The sequence below is a fragment of the Neodiprion virginianus genome, chromosome 5 (genome assembly GCF_021901495.1).
Source record: "Neodiprion virginianus isolate iyNeoVirg1 chromosome 5, iyNeoVirg1.1, whole genome shotgun sequence".
NCBI classification, from domain to species: domain Eukaryota; kingdom Metazoa; phylum Arthropoda; class Insecta; order Hymenoptera; family Diprionidae; genus Neodiprion; species Neodiprion virginianus.
The window spans coordinates 2155743-2170107 of NC_060881.1; the positions used below are offsets into that span (position 1 = coordinate 2155743).

General features: G+C 38.7%; 3 protein-coding genes across 9 annotated transcripts; all 3 read right to left on the reverse strand.

Moving 5' to 3' along the window:
- Window positions 1–114: 114 nt before the first annotated feature.
- On the reverse strand, window positions 115–6603 carry LOC124304869 (putative inorganic phosphate cotransporter). 3 transcript variants are annotated; one of them, XM_046763600.1, is made up of 8 exons: window positions 6381–6603; window positions 4259–4392; window positions 3108–3408; window positions 1903–2141; window positions 1641–1790; window positions 868–1245; window positions 601–733; window positions 115–454 (listed from the first exon to the last, which is right to left on the reverse strand). In XM_046763600.1, exons 1-8 carry the CDS (start codon window positions 6460–6462, stop codon window positions 399–401), a joined length of 1473 nt encoding a protein of 490 aa, XP_046619556.1. In that variant the 5' UTR covers window positions 6463–6603; the 3' UTR covers window positions 115–398. The 3 variants fall into 3 exon arrangements, with proteins under 3 accessions (XP_046619556.1, XP_046619555.1, XP_046619557.1); XM_046763599.1 differs by having other exon boundaries at window positions 1602–1790; XM_046763601.1 differs by lacking the exon at window positions 6381–6603 and adding an exon at window positions 3570–3705 and having other exon boundaries at window positions 1602–1790; window positions 4259–4395.
- A 329-nt stretch (window positions 6604–6932) lies between these two features.
- Window positions 6933–10547, reverse strand: LOC124304874 (protein suppressor of hairy wing-like). Of its 3 annotated transcripts, none has more exons than XM_046763612.1 (6): window positions 10414–10547; window positions 8821–9013; window positions 8564–8703; window positions 8140–8302; window positions 7762–8016; window positions 6933–7696 (listed from the first exon to the last, which is right to left on the reverse strand). In XM_046763612.1, the coding sequence occupies exons 2-6, from the start codon at window positions 8968–8970 to the stop codon at window positions 7520–7522; spliced, it is 885 nt and encodes a 294-aa protein (XP_046619568.1). In that variant the 5' UTR covers window positions 8971–9013; window positions 10414–10547; the 3' UTR covers window positions 6933–7519. The 3 variants fall into 3 exon arrangements, with proteins under 3 accessions (XP_046619568.1, XP_046619565.1, XP_046619566.1); XM_046763609.1 differs by lacking the exon at window positions 10414–10547 and adding an exon at window positions 9456–10350; XM_046763610.1 differs by lacking the exon at window positions 10414–10547 and adding an exon at window positions 9197–9340.
- Window positions 10414–14325, reverse strand: LOC124304867 (protein deltex). 3 transcript variants are annotated; one of them, XM_046763594.1, is made up of 7 exons: window positions 13685–14119; window positions 12999–13206; window positions 12623–12892; window positions 12189–12477; window positions 11793–12114; window positions 11351–11710; window positions 10414–10651 (listed from the first exon to the last, which is right to left on the reverse strand). In XM_046763594.1, exons 1-6 carry the CDS (start codon window positions 13834–13836, stop codon window positions 11356–11358), a joined length of 1596 nt encoding a protein of 531 aa, XP_046619550.1. In that variant the 5' UTR covers window positions 13837–14119; the 3' UTR covers window positions 10414–10651; window positions 11351–11355. The 3 variants fall into 3 exon arrangements, with proteins under 3 accessions (XP_046619550.1, XP_046619549.1, XP_046619551.1); XM_046763593.1 differs by lacking the exon at window positions 10414–10651 and adding an exon at window positions 14200–14325 and having other exon boundaries at window positions 10728–11710; window positions 13685–14094; XM_046763595.1 differs by lacking the exon at window positions 10414–10651 and having other exon boundaries at window positions 10728–11710; window positions 12999–13191.
- Window positions 14326–14365: the final 40 nt, after the last annotated feature.

The following is a 14365-nucleotide window of genomic DNA, read 5'->3' on the forward strand; positions in this document are numbered from 1 at the left end:
AATTTTGAATCTGCTAATTTTTTACCCTCTACATTGAAAACTGATCATATACTGATTCGCATTCACAGTGTTTTGGTTTATTAAAATTACATAAAAAAAATACAAATTTGCTTCATGTTTTTTTATACTTTGGCTTTATTGTGTAAGGCATACTAAATACTTGACTAATGCTGACTTGTAGCGTTGCAGGTTCTTCCATTTTGTATATTATACAATTTGCCCCACGCGTTTTCGTTCCTCTCACACGGAAATCAGAATTGCATTTTAGTCGAGCTTCGTAAGTATTTTACTTGACTGGTGCTCATACTTGATGAATAAATGTACGCAATAATACTGTCAGGTAGTATTACCGAAAATTGTAGAGAAGACCCCCTCAGCTAATTCCGCGTCCCATATTGTTACTTATTTTCAGACTTGCCGTCGGTCTTTTTGCTGCTCTGATTTCTTCCGTTCTCTGTAGAATTCAAGATGTACAATGAACATTAGATAACATGCACATAGTATTTAGGATTTTCCGGACTAAGAACCGCAACACACGTATAAATAGGTTCACCTACATTAGGTACTTATTTATGATAAAAAAAAAATAACGATACCGACCACTATCCGGTTTCACCTCGGTATCATTCCACGGCTGGACTTCAGCTTTTCCAAACAAAACAAACACCAAGTTACAAAGGATATAGATTCCTGCCGAGATGAAGAAGACAGTTCTCCACTGAGTGAGGTCCGTCTGTATGACAAAAATATATTTACAATCGGGGAGTATAAGAAGCAAGTTTGCATGTGTTGTTCTAAAAATGACTTAGGGAAATGCTCTGATAGAACAATAATGATAGCTTAAAAAACACGAATCTTTTTACTTACGAGATCGATAACGATTAGACCGCAAATTAGAGGGGCGACAATGGACATAATGTTCGCTATACAATTAGTGATGGCCATCAAAGTCCCCGCAAAGTTTGGACTCAAGTCAATGTGGTTGATTTGGTAACCGCAGAGTGAGCCGGCGTTTAATCCGACCGCAAAAACGAGAATGACAACCGCGATCACGGTATGTTCGGCGGTCGCGTAGCCGAGGCCCATCAAAGCGACTGCTGGACCCCAGTGCCCAATGCTGTTCGAGACCTTCCTTGAAACAGCTCGTGAAACCCAGCCGCGCCGTATCACGTAATCAGAAAACCAGCTGAACGGAAAACTGAGCAGCCACATAGCCAGGTAAGGTAACGCGGAGATGAAACCGTTCTGAAAATAACAAGAATTGATTTCAAACGCCCGATTAGCCGACTCGGTCTGGAGTATCATCGGTAGTAATATAAGGAAAGTTCTGCGTATAGATCCCGATACCGACATTTAACTGTTTCATAGCTCAGGCGCAAACCCTTTTTTTCTGATAATCGATACAATGGTAACGTAGAGCGCAAAGCGAAAAATATTTTTTCGATGATCGATGAAGTCGACCAGAATAGGGATTACTCTTACCCCAAAAAAAGAGTTTGTGTCTGAGCTGTGAAGCAGCTAAAAATGTCGGTGAGATGTCGGTATCGGGATCTGTACAGAAATTTCTCTTTATATCACTACTTTTGTCGTTTCAGCCTTACGTATTGATCAAACGTTATACAGCGTTTCCTAATTATTACCTTTGAGATGTCGAATCCCAAAATATGATTCATGTAGCTAGGCATTTCCGTGAGCAATGTCCAATAGCCCCAGTTTTGACCGCAGTGAACGATGATCAAAGACCAAACAGGAACTGAGGTGATTATCTTTATCCACGGTGTGGAATGTTGCTGCCGAATGTATAAACAATGAATTAATAATTTTCATTTCCTTGCATGTTCACAGAGTAGCGCAAACCGAATTGATGCAGCAATTAGCAGTAATTTAATGAATTCCATTTACCGTTTGCACATCGACCTGCCCGAGGCTTGTCTCGATGTAGTCTTTCTCCGCGGGTTTGATGCTCCGGTGACGAGCCGGACTGTCTGAGCCCCAGATAAAGAAGACGACAGACCAGGCGATGGTGATCGCACCTACGAGGTAGAAGATGCTCGGCCATCCGGCCGACGATGCGGCAAGAAGTCCAGAAACCGGAAGTCCGATTACTGTTCCAAACTGCGCTCCCGCGTACGCGTAAGTTCCTGAAAATAAAATTTTTTAATGACATGATCATAACGATAACACCAAGATTAATGATATAATTGCAATATACCAACGCAGAATGACAAAAACATGTATACTTGTTATACTTTACTTGACGTTCGACCCCCCAGTTTCTTCATTTTTTTTCTTCTAGCTTTATCCTATTTCGAAGTGTGAAAAAAATTTGAGTACAATTTAAAAGAGAACCTGATAATTGATATCGTTTCAGGTTTTTTTTAATGACGAAAAAATATACGAAAATCTACGTTACTCTCGAATGGCATGACATGGTGTGTAGACGAGTGTCTACAGGTGAGTTAGGTTCAGTTAACACGACATAAGTTAATTGTTTGAGATTACGCAATTCCAAAACAACAAAAAATTATGTAACCGTGTCTGCGATACGAAATGTACGCAAATCGCACGCGCAACCTATATAACGTAAAGGTTTTATGTACGCTGATTTCTTAATACATTCTACAGCTATAACATGCCGCGTTAATCTCTTGTTTACGTACATACTCTTACAGCTGTATCGCATTTAGTTATTTTATCAGGTTTCTTTTTTCTTCAGTTTTTTTTTGTCTTTATCCTTAAAAATATTCAAATATACGTATGAAGAAGACAGAAGATGCTCACATTACACAGCAGATAACACGTGATATTATCGTTGTTTATACTGCCCAGTTTGTTACCTTTTTTTCCACTTTCGTCGAATCTTATAATGACTTATACAAATTATGAAAATAAATTAAAGAGAATAAGAATTTTGCATATATACGAGACGCACACGGGGAAAAGACTTGGGCTACTGTAAAAATTTACATGGGTTCAAACCTAAAATTGAACACCGAAAGTGTCCATTCAGCATTGCACGTTGTCAAGTTCCTACTTTGAGTGACCAATTTTACACCTGAATTTGTGGGTGGTAATTTTGAAAATCTTTTAAAATCTTCGCAGTTTACCCAATCGTGCACGTTCGTTAGGCGGAACCCATTTTCCAAGAAGAGTGTGGACGGAGGGAAGAACGCAGCCCTGGGAAAGTCCCATGACGATTCTGCAGGCGCATACGGCACCCCAGTCTCCGACACGGGCGGCAACCGGTATCAAAATGTTGACAACCCCGCAAACGAACATGCATAATGACCAAAGTTTGGCGGCACTCCACAGGTGAGCGATTTGGCCTGCAGGTATCTGGGTTATGACGTAGCCCCAAAAGAAGGAGCTCAGTATATACGATTGCGTCGACGAGTCCCAGCCAAAATCCTGCGGGATATGAGAGAAAAATTAATTTATCAATATGTTTGTGAAATGGGGATATTAAATTGGACATTTTGTACATCTCACATTGTGCCTAACGATAATTGTGCTTAAACAATGTCGATTAACTGCTATGTAGATTTAAATTCAGTGAATATCAAATGTACCAATCGTCGAGAAGCGTTGGAATATCGATGAGGATGCTTTCGCATGCACACACCTGCGGCATTGCAATCAGCTTCTTGATTGGACGATTTCAAAACTGTATGATTGAAAAATCACCAGACCGTTATAACAAGGAATCTAAAATTCAAATTAGAAATGATTATAATTCGATCCGATGAAAATCGTTTTAAATGAGGAAGAAAAAAAAGTGTTCAATTTCAGGACATAATTTCGCGACCCAATTTACCTAGCCTCGACACTTTAAAAAGTTGATCACCTTAGCCTAGTGCGCTTGTGTGTATATATGTATGTATTCATACGTACCTATCGCATTTGCAAATCTCCGTTGTACGATAGCAGATCAATAAAGAAAGAGCGCGAGCACTTTGCAAAGATGATTCTTTTTTCTTGTCTGATTCAGTTCTTACAACTCGAGTGTAATAATACACTATAATATGCATAATATTAACGAAAAAAAATGAGCGGGTTATAATTATAGAATATATTATCTGTACGATAATCACGAGACAGAGAATTCAACCGGTTTCATATTTATACTCAGATTTGTAATTTATTCTATTATAAAAAAAACTCGAATCGATGGTAGGTATGAATATAAACCTATAATGTAATGAATGTAATTAAATGTAGTTCAAAGTAGTTAAACTAGATTACAATTACAAGTAATTACCTCGATGTCTGGATTTGATGTTGAGGAATCGGACATCGCCACAATAGCCACAGACATGTTGACTCGAAGCATGTAGGCAATGGTCATACCACAAAACATCAACAGTATCTCAAGATGCCTTACGCCAAATCCCCCTGCAGGGTCAGAGACGATTCGAATGAAAAAATATAGGAGTAACGACATTCAAAGGGAAAAATGTTCGACGACAAATAAATAAATTGTACATATGTTACAAGAAAATTCTATCGTCTAGTGAAGGAAAAAATATTCTTAAAGTACGTATCAGCTTGATCGAATGGAATGAAATGATCGTAAATAAAAAAAAATTCAAAAATCAGATCACTTATTAGATCACTTTGGTACATGTACATGTGTACAAGGAATTAAAAAACATTGACGTTTTAATCACCGATCGACGATGATTAAGACGTTATCATTGTACAGAGATCTCATATTTCACGGAGGATTTATCGTTGAATTTGAGTTCCAGCTTCTATTTAATAAATATAAGTAATTATCGGGATCCAAACTCGCACATTTTTTACGGACGTAATCTCACTCGGTGTATAACACCAATACGGATCGACGCAACTGAATGTTGTCGATAAGCAAATAATATATCGTACATACATCAGACTTCGAGATTGTGTAATAAACTAATAGGCTATATGGCAATCATTCAAAACTCGCTCATTCGCGATAGGATTACACATATTGTTTACAGACCCAGAGATATATAATTCATGCATTCATCACGTACCGTGCGTCTAACATACAACGTTGAATATCCATTTTCCTGAATTGCATTGATGGTATCAATTCCTCATCCAGACGAATGTATTTTTCGCAGAGGTAGCAAGTTTGCTTCCACGAATCTTCGTCGTTACCGTAACGTAACAATCAATTCCAATATAACTCATGCGGTACGAACAATAATTGTTGTAATTATTATAACAAGCCAAACTAAATAGAAGAAAAATGTTGTATCGCATTTCGTTCCAGTAAACCACACGACCTTGAAACGTTTGTCGAACGTCATTCAGGTTCATTGCTTTTGTTTTGTACCATATTAATTTTTTTTTTCTATCCGTTCTGATCGCTATGAAGTCGTTCATAGTCAGCTATCAATGATATTATATCAACGATAGAACGCCTTTTACAAGCCACAAAATAATCTAATAGTCGTCGAGTATATTAGATTACTAAATTAATATACCGTATATGACAAAAACATCAATCGCGGCGGAGATATGATCGTGCTGATAGAAAATCTGTGACACAGGTACGAAGTATACAAAGGCAGTTTAAATAAGCTTGTTATTCACCTGATTCTCATTTTTACAAAATACGGCTGACGTATGGTATGTATGTGCATATGTTTTCAGCCTTAATTCTCATCTCGATAGCTATAACACAGTACAAGACAAGAATGAGAAAAGACCTCCACCTCATATCTACGTTGGATATTAAACACATTGTTGTTAGTAACGTTATCGTGACGATTCGCGCTGATGAAAAACCGTTATTTCGCGTTCTTTGAATTGTCTGAAATCAGCAAACCGTGATAAAACAAAACACACTCGTATTTCGAGATCTTAGTTCCTTCAAAATAGTGATTTTTTCACCAATGTTTCGTTACGATAACATTAACAACTTCAATCTCGTAGATATTAAAATACTTGATGAAATAGTTTTGACTGTAAATTTGGCAAAACATCTCCATGTGTTCCCACTACACGCATATGAATTCGTCCAAGGCACAGGTGGTGAGGTGTGTGCCAATATCTGGAATTGACAATGAGCTTGATCTCAACTATCTACATGGTTCGAACCTATGTTCCATATTCGAAATATCGATGTAAACACTCTCTCCGCGCATATAGATACATAGTTCTTAATCTGTAATCGTTCTTTTTTTCCTGATGACAAGTCGCAATTCACACAGACTTTCACGGGACGCGTAGGTGATTATAGGCTCGCCTTCAAAACCGGATTACATGGCATGATAATTAATGAAATGGTAAGAGTAACTGGTTGATTGCTGTCTAGTTGCTCGATCTCTCATCGCATAATTATTAATTGGCGTATGTCGCACGTTATGGAAATATGGGAAATCTCGTACCTGGGGCCTTCGCCTCAGGGGCGTCCGCAGGAGCGTCCGCGACCGGCACAGTGCCAACACTATCCCGAGGAGCTGCAGTCATTTCGCGTCGAACTGGCCGCAAGAATTATCAAACCCAACTTCTTATACCGGATCGACATGCAGCATGTCTCTCAACCCCCCCCCCCCCCCCCCTCAGAACCAGCAAACTCTTGTCAAGACTTTGAATACTCCGTCCTAGCCTCCCCCCTCCTTTTCCCGCCTCTCGAAGATTGAGTATTCCATAAATATCTCTGCGATTCTTATTAGGTGAAAGATTGACCTTTCTCATCCATCCAGTTTCCTATTGAACTCGCCGCAATATATTTCACTGCAAATAGTTCGCGCATGCTCGATTTTTTTTTTACACTTTGCTTTTAAGCAACATATGGAAATATACAAGACAAATTGGCGTGAAACGAATGATAGCGAATCCCAAGGAATAACTCGCGCAGTAAAATGTACGCGTGAGCGATTAACTGTGGAATGCAAATATTATATACAGTGTTCATGGCGAAAAAAACCGATCTGTGACCTTGGAATTTCGTCTGCCATTTGGCTTGAGGCAGTTTTATACATTTTTTTTTTTCATGCTGTACCTTGTTATATAAAACTGGCCAAGCATACCTTCAATATCGGCAAAGAATTCTCGCCTATGTAATACGTATATTGAGGGTAAAATTTCGAATACCCTGTAGATACAACTTTGTATATTTATGTGTTACAGATGTATCACGCAAAACGATATGCTCAGCACATTCAGAGTTTGGTATTTTTTAATTCTCATCCGTTGTATTGAACTTGTTTCTCGGAATAAGATAAAGAAAGAGATAATGAAAAATCGACTAATAGCTTAGCCAGTAATTTTCCGTACATTAACTATTCAACATGACCATGTAGTGATGAATTGTCATCAAAACTACTCTGAATGCACAATCAAAGAAAACTAATTACAACATATTTACGTGAAGAAGGGAGCTGATTATTATCATTATTTCTGTTATCTCGGGCGTATTAAGTACTTTTCTCGGCCTCTATAATTTATCTCAAACGATAATTATTTAGTAATAATAATGTGGGTAACAAGGCTGCGTCGTTCAGGCTGCACAACTCTGACTCGGTTAACTGGACTTTATTCGTTGGTCCAGCGGTAAATCACTTTTGGAGTCACTAGTGTCGCTCGAGTCACTCAAGTCTTCATCTCCAATTTGCTGCTGGTGTGGGCCTTCATCGTCTTCTTCAGAGGAGGTGAAATCACCATAGACTCTTTTACTCGAGACCCGCTGTACTTTTTTTTTCTGAAACAGATCATCCAATTATAATATGTGTCGGATATTTTCCAGTTTCGATGTAATGTACGCACCTCTGGCCAACGTTTAGCACGTCTCTTTGGAGACATATGTTTTGTGAGATATTTATCAGCGATAGGTTCAACCCTACTAATATCAAAGTCTTGATCGACCTTTGTCACAGTTTGCAGTCTTTGTTGCTCCGACGTAACATACCGATCTTCAGGCTGATGAAAAATGTTGTGTGCGTCATATGCTCTCTTGCTGCAAAATATAGCCGCACAGGTAGTACATTTTATCAGGTGGTCAGGAACTGTCTCTCTCTCCTCCTGCGATAATGATAAAAAATGGTCATAAAATCGTACCAGTTTTCGAATCACGCTATCGTTTCGGTCAGGTGTAAACAAAACCGAAATTCGGCAGCAGAAAACACGATTGATCGCATCACTTACCTGTGTGTGTGCGTTTTCCAAATGCTGTTGAAGATTGAACTTTATAACATATTCTGCTCCACATAAATGGCAATAATATGCACTCAACGCGTCATTCATGGAGTTTACTTTGATTTTGTTACTCGGTGGTGGCGTCAGTATTGGTTGAAAGAGATGAACCATTCTGGAAATTGAAAATTTTTGGCAAACCTTCCACATGATAACGAAGTTTTCTGAATGTTCCATTTTCGTTAACATCCGACCAACACATGTGCATGACGTTTAATTATATTGAAAAGTGTTACTGCCGTATAAAGTCTTAGATCAATCGAACCTGCTCAATTAAATTAATGTGGATAAATAAAGATCGATGGCATACGTAACAAGTTATAGTTGAACCTTTTTTTTTAATCTTATACTGATTATGAGATTAGAATATTAGTACCTCTTGTGAATTGATCGGTAATGATAGTCCAGAGCTTTTCCATTGTAAAACAAAACGTCACATTGTTTGCAACACTTGTGATGATTTGTATTTGTACTGCTCTCAGGATCATGAGTAGCTTGGTGATTATCTCGGTGAGTCTGGAAAAAAATAATTATTAAAAAAATATAATCAAAAAATAAGAAAAGAGAATCATTCGTAGAAGTGTGGAATGTGAGAAACCAAAGATCTCAAAAACAAGTAAAAACAAACCTGACCTTTAATGGAAACTGCATACCGCAGTAAGGGCAGTAAAACTTTGTCGGTGAATTTGGATGCACCTTAAACCTGTGCCTTATAGTGGCAGGTATTGTATCAAATGATTGTCCACAAATATCACATCGTGTTTCAGCATTAGTTTTCTGCATACACGGCCGTCCCCGTGCGTCAATCTCCTTGTTGGCATGTTTTCTGTTCATAATGACAAAAAGATAATAATTGTAATAGGAAATGATGTTTATAATTTTAAAAAAATAAAGAACCATAATTCCATAATCACAATTTACCCATACACTCTGAATTTTACATGTCAAAATCTTTAAACATATTAAATAATATTGAATTATTTCAGTGATCAATTTATTTAATTCGTACATTGTTTGCGTCGTTGTTTGTGTTTCGACCATCAAGCTACTTTATTCCGTGATTAATCTGTCACATAACGGCGGACTGACAGTACGGGAGTAAGCAAAAAACATAACCAACAAAGTGTAACTTTTGACGTGAAGAAAGGGCGATATATTAAATAACAGAAAAAATTAGAAAAAGAAATAAAATAAAATAAAATAATAGAAGAGTAAATGAACGGAACAATCCGCGAAGAGTGAGGTACATAAAAGTATATTATGATTACCTGAAGTGTTCCTGAAGAGCTTCTTTGGAATCTAATTTCGAATCGCACAGAACGCAATTATGGTGCTCCTTAACTTTATTCATTTATGCTAGCAATAACGGATGAAAAGCTTTTGCGTATCAATTAACAACGAAAATAGTTTAAGTCTGTTACAGTTATTGTTGTTGTTGTTGTTGTTGTTGTTGTTAAGATACACTCTCCCCACACACGAGTGATTCTTTACTTGTGTGTCGCAACAATTTCGCGCCTAGCGGAAACCGCTGTCACACGGAGACGGCTCGGTTTTGCCTCGCGACTCGATATTATTTTCTGACAATTTTACGTGCAGAGTCACATTGATCACAATGATTCACACCAACTAAAAACCAATCACGTTTCAATGCTTTAATCTGAGAGATATTCAGAGAAATTTCCGAATATTATCATATTAGAATTTCATCGTTTACAGGGTTCGTTTAAATCAGAAAAATCAATCCTCGGCCATCTTGAGCGCATCTGGAGTCCCCCCGATCACAATGTGACAGAGTTGGCCTTACTTCACACCGTTGGGCGATCATTTTAAATGATGTTATGGAGACATAATCAATTGTCAACATTCTGCCATTTCTTTTTTTTTCTCACTCGCTGACTTTTGTAATAATTAACTCACTGGTAATTTATATACGCATGACTTGCAAACGAACATCGCCACGTATGTTTGCCGAGTTGCCGCCGTTCTCGGCGCCAAGAAATTTGAATTATACCACGGATTACCAAAAAGTGTCCAAGTCGTTTCGATATCCTTCACGAGTTTGGGCCGATTAAAATATGTATTTTTTAAATTTCAACTTAGAATTCAAACTCATAATAATGCTCCCGATAATGCGTATCTGTGTTGGCATATATCATCTGGCTATACTGATACCAAAAAACGCTAAGAATTGAGTATCCCAAATCATTAGATATAGCATGAATGTACTTGTTTTTGTATCTGCTTTGAATTCTGCGGGATTTGCACTATTCGGAGAATTCTCAGACTTTCCAAAGCTTTGGGTCCCTTCTCTGATTGTGATTAAGTAGACCCTGACCGTCTATCTGCCAACCTGACTGAAGTATCTGTCAGTATGTTGAAATTTGTGCAATATCTGCTAGTGTCCGAACACGGCACTCGCAAGGTACATACAGGAAGAACGAAAAAGGTTGGTTATTGGTTGAATCTGAAATTAGTTAAATTACAATCTGATGAGAAAGTGTAATTTGTATATTTTATACTAATTGTTATATTTATTTAATATATTTCTATCATAAATATATCTATATATCAATTTTCATTAATACCATTTTGATGGAGTATAAATCTACGTATATGTATATAGTATATAATATTTTTCTGGAAGCACGGATCACCATTCTCCTCATAGTATTTTGTTCCATTTAATATTTAACGCAAGGTAAATTAACATTTCGAGATTATCGCAGACTAAAAACAACCGCACGAATATAATGCTGCAGATTCATTTAACTACACAAAATTTGAGAAATATATTTCAAAAAACTTGAAAAAAAATGTACGGAATACACACACACACACATACTAACGCACACGCACACACGCACACGCTCTCATGCTTATATGTAAGTACTATATAAAGCTATTAATATTGAATTGCAAATTAAAGGTATTACGCCAACGTTAATTATTGTATAATACGTAAGGCATTGTTGAGACCATCTTGCATGTCCCAAATAGTATTAATATTCGCCAGAATTTATTCACCACGAAAAAAAATTGATTTCTTGTTTGGCAGACTGTTTCCTCTTGTTCAGTCAGTCTTTTCTCGTCAGTTTAACTGCACAGCTGCTCAGCCCAACCCTGATCTAAAGAATATTTTCGCAAAGCGAAAACGTCGAAATACCTGAGTCAATGAAGCTCTTGGTAGAAACCAGTCACTGATTGGCCATCGGAAACTCCTTGGGCCGCGAGTTCCGCGAGCGTTCGTTCCAAGTATGAAGCATCGGGATACCCATGTCCCGAGGTCGACGGACCTAACTCAGTTTTATGATGAATTTCGTTCCAGGTAACGACATCTTCTCGGCCCGTAGTCACTGACCGTCCAACGGTGAAGATCAACCTTCTTTCGAAAGCGATTTGCAGTAGTCTTAGGACTTTTCTGCCTGTGTCGTTGTCGGGGAGATAACAAACTCGAGGAAAGCCAACTGCGTAGTATGTTTGGCCAGGATTTGGATGCTCAGGACCCTGAATTCCTGATGGAATGCTAGAACACAACAAGAAACGCGTAAAATCGAGAAAACCGAATGAAATCAAGTCAGTTTTGCGAGAATGTTACGCCTACTTACTCGTAAGTTATTTGAATTGTGTTCGTGTTCGGGAATCCAGGAAGAGGCCGCGGTATTCTGGTCCAATTCATTGTCCCTGGAGGTTGGTTTCCTCTCTTTTCTCCATATATCAATCGGCACACTGGACACTGTATGTACATTGGTTGCTGTTGTGAACTAATCATTGCGTTTAGACACGCTAGGTGTAACCTGTGTCTGCAGCGAGTCAACTCGACTGTCAGAGGCTCAGGAGAGCCCAAACAAACAGGACACGAATCGGCACCGGCACTTTCAACCACCCTTACATACTGAGATATGACATCAGGAGCTTCGACTACAACGCCTGAAACGAATGATTGGCCTTAATGTTGGATGTACTCTTTTTCTTGCAATATGTTGAGTAAGCTTCTTGCTCACCAATAACTGAATCCTTGAAGGCATCGTCACTCCCTACACTGCTGTCTAATAAATCAACATAATTTTCGTGACTGAGATAGGTGGATACTGTATCAACGCTAGGACGCCGACCACTTTTGGTGCTGCTTGAATCAATGTCTAGTAAATTCGAATCCCGTGTCTTGCGTTTTTGAACTGGTTCTGTAGTGCTTTCTACTGGCACGTTTTCCGCATGCTTATTACCGAAAATATTCAAGTTATTCAATATCACACGAGCGATGTTTGTTGGTCCTGTATCGCCATGTTTTCCCTAAAAAAATGTTATGCTTGAAATCATTATATGTTCTGATCAAGTTTTGACTCTAGTATTGATGTAAGCTTTCAAAGGTTCTCAAACCCATTTTATGAGATGATTCAACTACTTTACTAATTAATCATCGAGCACTTTGCGTTACCTTTTTGCTACTCTTCTTTCCAGTTCCATTGGGTAATTTCTTATGTGTTGGTTTAGCATGTGGATTTTTGACAGTTCCATTTAGTCCTCTTCTTCCAGTAGTCGGTGGCAATTCCTCAAGCGCAACTTTCACTAAAGGATACGGTGCCTGCTGTATACGTCTGATCGGGCGTACATAACCTGTGCAACATCTAACTTGAGTAAGGTTGCAAAAATTTATTATGTAAGGAAAGCCGAGGTATGTTTTGGAAACGTCAATTGTTTTGTCACCCTGGAAAAATCAAAAGGTAATAAATTAATTAAGAGAAATATTGCTCTTATACGATTTATAAATATTCGAACCAGAAAAGTTACATCTTAGAATTTTTTAAACGCACCCGTGCCCATGCTTCCTCTATGAGGCACTGGACCTCCATGTCGTAAGTGTGCCAATCGTCAGTGTCACCGACCCATTCCCACTTGGCACCTTTTCCTGCCGGTGATCCAGGCAAGTAAAATTTTCTCCTAACGTTATGAGTTTCCGTGCCATCGTCACTGCACTGCGTCTTTGTCCTCAGATTGATGTAGTATCTGATACAGACGAAACTGTCGTTTTTTTTCATAACAGATGAAAAAATACACCGAAAACTAATCAAGTCCTAGCAAGAAGACCTTGCAATACCCAATAAGCAATACTGAGAAGAATACAAGTGTGTACGCAGAAATATGTGGCTATTTTTCAGGGAACGAAATTTTCAAGCTTGCTATTATTAAATCCCAAGCATCGTGGAACCAATCGAGCTGAAATATTTAGACTATTCAATAATTTACATCATCTTATCTTGGTAACTCAAGGAAGGAAGAATTCAACTTTCCAATTTTCAATAGAGAATCGTTCCAAGTAGCATCTAATGGTGGGGTAAGATCAGGTCAGTTTTAATCTTTTAAGGTAAATACGATTTTAGATAGAATATGAATATCAGGGTACGATTAAAATACAAAGCAAGCTGCATGGTAAAAAAAAATGACAGAGCTCATAGAAATGATCCATTGCCATTTTAGTGTAAATTTTATTTTCTCATACCTGTCGAGGCTCGGATCTGCGTCGTTCAAGAATACCCTGGTAAGTTTTTTGCAATGGGCTCTCTCCAGGTGCTGGGAAACCGCCGGACTGTACGGCCTCCATCTAGCTTGTCGATTTTCCCATTCCCACACGACGACTGCGTGCCCACTCATCTTCCTCGATCCTTCAGGTTCGAGTGAAGTGGGTGAAGATGAGAATGGTGTAAATAGAACGGTCAACGGTCAAGGCCGCTCTCACAGGACGCTGAGCGCCGCGAAAGATGAACTGGGACGAACGTGGCGATCAACTCGGTTCGACGTGACCGTGGGAACATTTTTCGAATTCATACAGCTCCGCCCGCACACCGTAGAGAGTATCAGTGTGTCTGTCCTCCTCACCTCCACCCCTCTCCGCGATCCTTTTGTATACGTCTGCGTAACGAGAACGTAAATATTGGAGTTTCAGTTTACTCCGTATTAGCCGACGGGTTATTCGCTAAGTAACGGCGATCCGTTTTCTCGCTCTGTTTCATTTACCCTTCGATGACTGAACAATCGACTTGAAATCACCGGAGTCGGCACAGAATTAAAAGAGAAAAGGATGGACGCTGCTTCCTCCAAGCGCACTTGTCACTTCCCAGCCTTCCCAGCATCCGACTCCCCTAGCCAGGCTTAACGCCGAGGAGAGAATTTACTACAATTT